This window comes from Sphaeroforma arctica (assembly GCF_001186125.1).
Source record: "Sphaeroforma arctica JP610 unplaced genomic scaffold supercont1.522, whole genome shotgun sequence".
Classification (NCBI taxonomy): domain Eukaryota; class Ichthyosporea; order Ichthyophonida; genus Sphaeroforma; species Sphaeroforma arctica.
In genome coordinates, this window is record NW_014040036.1 from 14,187 (window position 1) to 21,947 (window position 7,761).

Consider the following 7,761-nt stretch of genomic DNA (forward strand, 5'->3'; position numbering starts at 1 on the left):
AATTTCCATCGAAGTTTACAATATCGACGCGTAAATTAGCCGCATATGAAGGAATGCCGATCATCACGGACTTCCGGACCACGGACCGAATCTTCGGACCGGGGTTTTACATGTACAAGATGTGGGAGAAAGTCGTAGCCCCCATGGGTCTACATCTCGTGATGCACGTCAATTACTCCCCCGTCATTGTACAAATGCGACAACTGGAATATAGGATCCAGATCATCACCGGATGCTGGGGATGGCGCACTGTAGATTGCTTGGATGTGGTACACCGCCACAGTTTCACCGACATGGGCAAAAAAATCGTGGATAATCTCAATATCCCCATGAATTGTAAAGTTTTTGGGATCTTCCAAATAATCGAATCCAGTGAAACCTATCACTTACCTTCACGGGCGCACGCTGAGATTATGACGCACAGATGCAACCCAGTCAAGTCGACTATCGAAATGATCAACGGTGACGCCGTCGCGGGCATTAACACGACCAATAATCGGGCCTTTGTTGTCATTACGGCGACCGTCAAGTCGCTGACGCGGTACACTATGTTAAAACAATTGCAGTTCCTAGTCCTGTGAGGCGCCACGTTGCTGCGTATATGTGTGGATGGTATTTACCTTTCCAACCTCAACACCGCGCCTATACATTGGCCGTTCCGGATCAAGACTAGCACTTATATTCCGAGTCTAGTACTGAACCTTGAACAGTCGTCCAACACGGACTCGGCGCTGCTAGCCCAGCACCCCGAGTTGGACCCCACCGGCGTTGATCGGTTCACCCGGCCTATACATGTATGCTGCAACACCAAGGGGCTTACACACCAAGACCAGGTCGATGCGTACCTGCAGTTTGCCGGGGAATCGGATCAGCCATACGGGGGATGTCGGCGTCATGCGCGAGTTGCACGGATCATTTCTGACAACCAACACGAACGCTTTGGTCAATGCACACAAGTCCAAGATCTTCCATCACGGTGGGTGGGACGGTATGCCCATGACCAGCAACGAAGACGGTAATTCAGCCATTAGCCCCTTTAATTTGGACCCCGATACTCTGACCACAGAGTACGCGACCGAGAACTTTGGCACTAACACGGTGCACATGTCGGCATTTACATGCGACCGCACCCTCTCCAATGTCGGTGAATATAAATACATATGGGACTCCTTAGTCAAGTTCATACAAGAAGGATAAGGCAAGCTGAACGGCTTTATCTCTAAAAGATCAGATCGACACGAGTTTGTACGTATACTGTGTCTGCGGAACCTGCGCACTGAAATGACAAACGATGCAAACTCGCGAAACACCTTGGACGAGGCCAAAGACACATTCTTGGAATTCCAAAGAACCCCCGCACCAAGGTATCAAGCCTTTTCCTGGCGGCCTGAAATCGCATGGAGTCCCGAATTGGTTTGATTGCAAGTACATAATCCTGGACGAGTTTGTGATGCAGTCACCCAAGTTTATATTGTGTGTCATAGCCAAGCTCTGGAATGCCAAGATGGTTCTGACAAGCGACCCGGCCTACCAATTCGTCATTCGTCCCCGAAGTGGATGGTCATCACGCGCAACTTGGAGATGCTTAATTCAGCCAAAGTGTCCCGGTTGCCCAACATATCGTACTACCGATACATGAACGTCCAGCAACGGTTCGATACTGGCGCCCGAATAAACGAATTGGTAGCTAAGCCGATGGAGATACGCGCCAGGTTATCCGAAAACACTGTCATCCCGGCCAGTTACCAGGAGTTCCAGATCAAGAGTATGCTCAAACAGCACTTCCCGAAAGTCCTTATTAAACGCTCGGAGAGGCTCCAACTATTCTATGACTCTCAGGATTCGCACATGAATTATCTTAATTGGCGCGACGTTCGTGCCCGTACAACGTGTGTACGAAATGGGGTAGATTCTACATTGAACCCACGGAAGAAGATGACAGGCCCCGACTCACCGAGTCCCGGAGATCTAGGCTACGCCTCAACTACAATTGTTCGGGTATGAATATTATTTAGCAAGTCCGAGATAAACGTCTGGAAGACGAGGTTATCTACAGGGCCAACAAGGCGTGCCCAGTATTCAATATTGCTAAAGACATGGTCATGTCCCGTACTCGAATGCAACAGTTTGTGAATGGTGGTGTGCCCCAGGGTACCTTTGAGACTTGCTGTGGCTTTACTATACATCAATTCCAGGGTGATACCGTCGAACCTCCCAACACCATCATTTACTATCTGCAGTCAGGATGGGAATATAGGGGGGAGATACTCGACGATACGACAAGAGTTCAAGACCTTATTCACGTGCTACGCCTTTTATATACCTTTGTGAGTAGATGTAGAAGAATCTCCCAAATATTCGTCATTGACGATGCCCTGGAATCTCAGAAAAATAAAAGTACACATGTACGAACTTTACGCACCACAAATACAGGTGTATGTGGATTGTTCGATGTATAATTGTAATTGTGAGACGTTGATTCAAGCATTTTATTTTTTTGTTGACCATCAAGTCGATCCATCATCACGGAGCCGTTTTCGCACACGTGCTGGAACGCACATCTTCATGAAGTTACCTTGGAGTTCGCGCAGCTGGTCTTCGGCGACCTTGACGCCCCCATTTGCTTCAATGAGCAACGTATGCTGTTGCACCTTGTCGAGTTGTGCACGCGCTTGTGTTTGAATGAGTTGCTGTTGAGTTTCGGCGAGTCGATCTGTGAGCTCAATAGTGCGTTCTTCGGCCGTATTTATGCGGAGTTTCAAGAGCTCAATTTCATGGCTTAAGTTGTGTTTCATCGACTCTTTTGCCCGGTCTAGTGAAATATCCTTCAGATGAACTATCACAGAGCCAAACACACCAGGGTTGATAGATACCAGTTCAGTTTGATTTTTGTAGTGAAACGGTAGAGTATATTTTTGAGGTATTGCCGTATATCTCGTTCCGCCTTGCCAGCAAGTTCGGAGTGCGTGCAGCACAAAATGTGAAGCTTTGGCTTGTTGAATAAACCATCGTGTTCCTTCAAACGACGAAAAATATTGGTCTTTGACATCCCGAACTTGAGCACTATATCTGAATCGTTTGCATTTGTTGACTGAGTGCACTGATCGCGTAGGTTACCAACGGTTCCGATCTCAAGAACGTAGATGCCGGTTGGATAACCAAGTAAAAACGTGTCGGGTAGGATTGCTGCGAGAGAATTTGCGCAATGCTCAGTAATTTGCATGTGGTCCCGAATTACAAAGGCGAGGATAACTTCAAGCAGCCATCTGCAATTTGGGCCTTTACGGGCCTGTCTGGATGACACAATGAATTTCACAAGTCCCAGTGTCGTCACGAAAAGTATTTCAACGTTATCGATTTTGATTTTGACGTACTCGTCACTTTCGAGCCCTTGTACTACTTTACTTGAATTCGAAACACCTATCATTTTTGAGACATCCAGCGCCTTAAAGAATGTGTTGTCTATTGTACCATCACCCACAGTTTCAACACCATTTTCATCTGCAAAAGACTTACATGCAAGAGTAGGTGGGAGCGTTTCAATGCCACAACCCATTTTGAATAATATTTAGAGTTGTAATTCGAAAGACAATAGTTATTTCGACATTTATTTGCCTCAATGGTAGAGCTACATGTACCCCTAGCGTATATACATATTTTGCCTCAATGGTAGAGGTACATGTACCTTTAGGGTATATACATATTTTGCCTCAATGGTAGAGGTACGTGTACCTTTAGGGTGAAAGGATTTACTTTGCCTCTGTCGGTATAGTACACACCAGTCAACAAAAAAAAATGCGGTGAAATACTATAAGCTTAATTTTTGTTGTTGTTGATATATTTTGAAAAATTGAACGAGAAACTCAGCGATTATATATAAGAACGGATTTTTTAGTTTGGGATACGACCTAATCGTCCAGCCGCAAGCGCTTGCGCATCGGCGCTGTCATACTTCATAGTCTGAACGTTGGCTAGATCAAGCTAAGTTCTGATCTCTCTCAAATCCTCAGCATGCTTGTATTGATCTTCGTCACGACGTTCAGAAATCAGATTCAGACGTTGTGATAGACGCGCATTCTCTTCCTTTAAGATCACCTTCTCATCCTTCAACACGATCGTCTCTTCTTTCAAAGCCACCTTGTCTTGTATTCCGGTGGTATGCTCAAGGTTCAGCTTGAGAGTCTCGATGATGTGAGATAGACTATGTTTCACGTTCACGCTCTCCACCTCCTTTGCAATGTCGGTAAAGTGCCCCACTATACCCAGGAGCTTTTCACACGGAAGAGAAAACACCTCCGTCTGCCCCTCGTACATGAACGGCTTGGCGTCGTGGAGCTCGTGGAAGAAGTCCTTCACTGCCTTCTCGGCCTTGAAAGCAAGTTCAGAGGGCATGTATATAACAGCCAGACGTTCCGCCCGGGGAAACTTGCCTTCATCATGATACTTGTCTTTGACATACCGAGCTTGACCACGACGTGGTTGTCGTCTGCGTTAGTAGGTACAGTACACTTCTCCTGCAACTGCCCCACGGTCCCGACGAGGATGAGGTAGATCCCCATCTCAAAGCAGACAGCCAATTCAGGGGAGATAGTCTTGGAGAGAGACTCCTTAGCTAGCTCGATAATTTCATCGTCGTCGCGTTGCATAAATGGGCGTAGGATTTCCAGCATCCACTTTCCATACGGTCTCTTTCTGGCCTTTCTACTGTTAAATATATACTGAACGAGTCCGTCTAGGGAAATGTAGACAGGATCAGTTGCACCCGCTCCGAATCGGAAACACAACTCATCGTCAACTGATGCCTTCACAACCTTTGCCCCCGTAACTCCAACGAGATTAGCCACATCAGCAGCCTTGTAGAAGGTATCATAAACTGTACCGTCGCCTATAGTGTGCACGTCAAATACAGCACCATCATTTGACACAAATGGTATACTATTACGCGTGGGTGTGTCCTTACTTATTGTTTGCGTTATGGCGTCGTCACGACAATAATAAGGTTTTCCGACTGGCGTTTGATTTTGCTTTTTTTTTTTTACGTTAACGAGCGTTCAGATTACCATTGACTCTACGCTTGAAGCGTAGAGTTAATGGTAATACGTTTTGTAAACACCAGGGTGGTTTCCACCCTGCCCTACGAGCGTTCGGGCGTTTTCTAGGTGCTCTGACGTCCGCGACTTGCTTGTACCATTGACCCTACGCTTGAAGCGTAGAGTTAATGGTAATGCGATTTGTAAACAGCAGCGTGGAAAACACCCTGCACTACGAGCGTTTTCTAGGTGCTCGGACGTCCGCGACTTGCTTCTACCATTGGCCCTACGCTTGAAGCGTAGAGTTAATGGCAATGCGATTTGTAAACAGCAGCGTGGAAACCACCCTGCACTACGAGCGTTTTACCACCCTACGCTTCATCGTGATTTGTAAAAATCGAACGGTAATACCGTTCGAGTCTGGTCTGTTGGTCCTACGTAGACGTCAAAACGTCTCTTCTGTGTACACTCGAACTTGTGAAGCGTAGCCATCCAGTACCAGGCTTGTGCGACCATTGGGTCGGTCTCATTTTGGTGTTGATTAACACGATGATACGATTTGTAAATATCGTACACGAGGCCATATTGGCTGCTTTTCTGCCGCCTGTGTACGGTTCAGCTCAACTTCTCGCATTCTCTCCATACATTCTGCATGCTCTAGCGATTCCCGTATGTACTACGTCGCTAAGCTCAACGATATTGTGTCCAGTTCAAACGGACACAAAATTGAAAAAAAATAAAATAAAAAATTTATCACCGCCTGTGTCCGGCTCAAACGGAAACATAATTGCAAAAATCCTATATATAAAAATGTGCGAGTGTGAAAAATCCACACAAAAAAGGCATTTTTGATTTGGCATGAAAAAAAAGCGATTTCACATTTGACAGGAAAAAAGAAGGCATTTTGACATTTGGCATAAAATGCGAGCCAAGAAGTGGATTCTCAACACCCTACCTTTATTCTGGAGGAGCAGAATGCTAAAAACATTCTTGCTTGGCTGACGCAAAGCCATAAGCTGAAGCACCAGAACGTAGTAGACGCACTTAAAGATGCTAAGCAAAATGGGATCGCGCACCCTAAGCTGGCAACTTAAGTTGACAGAGTATATCAGTCATGTACAGACTGTGATCTCAACCAGATTAAGCGCTATGGGTTCGCACCGCTTAAGAGTGTGACTGAAGATGTTCCATGGCGCAGGGTCATCATTGATCTGGTTGACATGCCCACGTCCGAGAACACAGGCGACTTTTACGTATGCCACTTCGTTGATGTGGCGTCACAGTATATCTTGCTCTATCCTTCAAAGGACAAAAGTACGCAGACCGTGGCAGAAGTATGTTGCCATGTCTTTGCTGACCACGGGTGGCCAAGTGTAATGTGCACTGATAACGGTAGCGAGTTATGTGATGAAAATCGGTTGCATGTTTCCATCGTCCGGAAGTTAAAATTTACCCGCCTACAGCATTTATCCCGAGCTTTAATGCTCACTCTTCATATGTGCTTAAGACACTTAAGCGTAAGAAACGTCCAGTCAACCACCACAGACCTACTGGACCTAAGCCCAAAACTCACAGGGTAACCGAGAACGCTTAACTTCTCCGCCTGAGAAAAATTAACTATACGTTATGCTACTTGATGTTTTCGACCCGTTTTTCTTTCTCGCTTTTTGACCCATAATCAGCTTGAGTGAGCAATTTGCTTCTCCTGGGTCTCAAAGCTGGGTGGGGGCTGTATAAAAGCCGGGCCTTCACATTTGAATCTTGTAATATAAACATACTCTTAATAGTACGTAAACTCAGTTTTCCTTAAATGGGTTTTAATGGTTTTATTAATTAATCCCTTTTCCATTTTACAGATCCGATGGATCTGTCCCAGATTTATGCGCTTTAGGCTACCTGTCCTGATACTTGGCTGGATGAGATGGCAACCAAGATATTTGTTCTTTGGGGAGATCTAAGAAGAGAGTACGGTAGTTTCTGGTCAGAACAGGGTAGGAGCGGGCACAATGCGCCCAGCCGTTTGTGCTTTGCTAAAAACAAGTATCAGATGCTATTTTTCCTGTATGTAGAAGAGGCAGAGAATCTAACAATGTTTGAACATATGACATATCCTTTGATACCATTCGGCCTATCGACTGCCTGTACAACAAACCCAAGTACAACCGAGGCTGATATTGAAGGTACGAAGACCAGCACTATAAGGAAACCAAGTAAGTCAGCACAAAAGCCTGAGTCTTTAGAATTATATCTGAACAAGGTAAAGGCGTATATAGATAGAACTCAGAATACACCAGCTATAACCCCACATTCCAGTGCAAATCGCATGAATACCGCGGACGAAACTCGGTTTTCAATCGATATCATACATGGAATAAATAGATTGAAGGATGAACTAGAAACGCCACGTAATGAGACGCGTAGTGATATGATAAATAAGATTATAGCCAAATTAGAGAAGGATTTAGAAGATCGTGGCGAATGAATAAAACCAAGATTATGTTCCGTATATCCGTATGATTATATAAATGTGTGTGTGTGTGCATATGGATATATATATATATATGTGTGTGTGTGTGTGTGTGTGTGTGTGTGTGTGTGTGTGTTATATATATATATATATATATATATATATATATATATATATATATATATATATATATATATATATATATATATATATATATATATATATATATATATATATATATATATATATATATATATATATATA

At 44.6% G+C, this 7,761-nt stretch overlaps 6 protein-coding genes across 6 annotated transcripts; 4 read left to right on the plus strand and 2 right to left on the minus strand.

Moving 5' to 3' along the window:
* Positions 1 to 53: 53 nt before the first annotated feature.
* SARC_06944 (hypothetical protein) lies at positions 54 to 581 on the plus strand (the record flags this gene model as incomplete). Its single annotated transcript, XM_014299122.1, has 1 exon — positions 54 to 581. One exon carries the CDS (start codon positions 54 to 56, stop codon positions 579 to 581), a length of 528 nt encoding a protein of 175 aa, XP_014154597.1.
* A 256-nt stretch (positions 582 to 837) lies between these two features.
* SARC_06945 (hypothetical protein) lies at positions 838 to 1,197 on the plus strand (the record flags this gene model as incomplete). The annotated part of the gene is made up of 1 exon (XM_014299123.1): positions 838 to 1,197. The coding sequence occupies one exon, from the start codon at positions 838 to 840 to the stop codon at positions 1,195 to 1,197; it is 360 nt and encodes a 119-aa protein (XP_014154598.1).
* Positions 1,198 to 1,281: 84 nt separating this feature from the next.
* Positions 1,282 to 2,331, plus strand: SARC_06946 (hypothetical protein; the record flags this gene model as incomplete). The annotated part of the gene is made up of 4 exons (XM_014299124.1): positions 1,282 to 1,364; positions 1,485 to 1,998; positions 2,046 to 2,204; positions 2,245 to 2,331. The coding sequence occupies 4 exons, from the start codon at positions 1,282 to 1,284 to the stop codon at positions 2,329 to 2,331; spliced, it is 843 nt and encodes a 280-aa protein (XP_014154599.1).
* Positions 2,332 to 2,507: 176 nt separating this feature from the next.
* On the minus strand, positions 2,508 to 3,556 carry SARC_06947 (hypothetical protein; the record flags this gene model as incomplete). The annotated part of the gene is made up of 2 exons (XM_014299125.1): positions 2,508 to 2,944; positions 3,007 to 3,556. The coding sequence occupies 2 exons, from the start codon at positions 3,554 to 3,556 to the stop codon at positions 2,508 to 2,510; spliced, it is 987 nt and encodes a 328-aa protein (XP_014154600.1).
* A 425-nt stretch (positions 3,557 to 3,981) lies between these two features.
* SARC_06948 (hypothetical protein) lies at positions 3,982 to 4,670 on the minus strand (the record flags this gene model as incomplete). Its single annotated transcript, XM_014299126.1, has 2 exons — positions 3,982 to 4,430; positions 4,460 to 4,670. The coding sequence occupies 2 exons, from the start codon at positions 4,668 to 4,670 to the stop codon at positions 3,982 to 3,984; spliced, it is 660 nt and encodes a 219-aa protein (XP_014154601.1).
* A 1,580-nt stretch (positions 4,671 to 6,250) lies between these two features.
* On the plus strand, positions 6,251 to 7,512 carry SARC_06949 (hypothetical protein; the record flags this gene model as incomplete). Its single annotated transcript, XM_014299127.1, has 2 exons — positions 6,251 to 6,364; positions 6,922 to 7,512. 2 exons carry the CDS (start codon positions 6,251 to 6,253, stop codon positions 7,510 to 7,512), a joined length of 705 nt encoding a protein of 234 aa, XP_014154602.1.
* Positions 7,513 to 7,761: the final 249 nt, after the last annotated feature.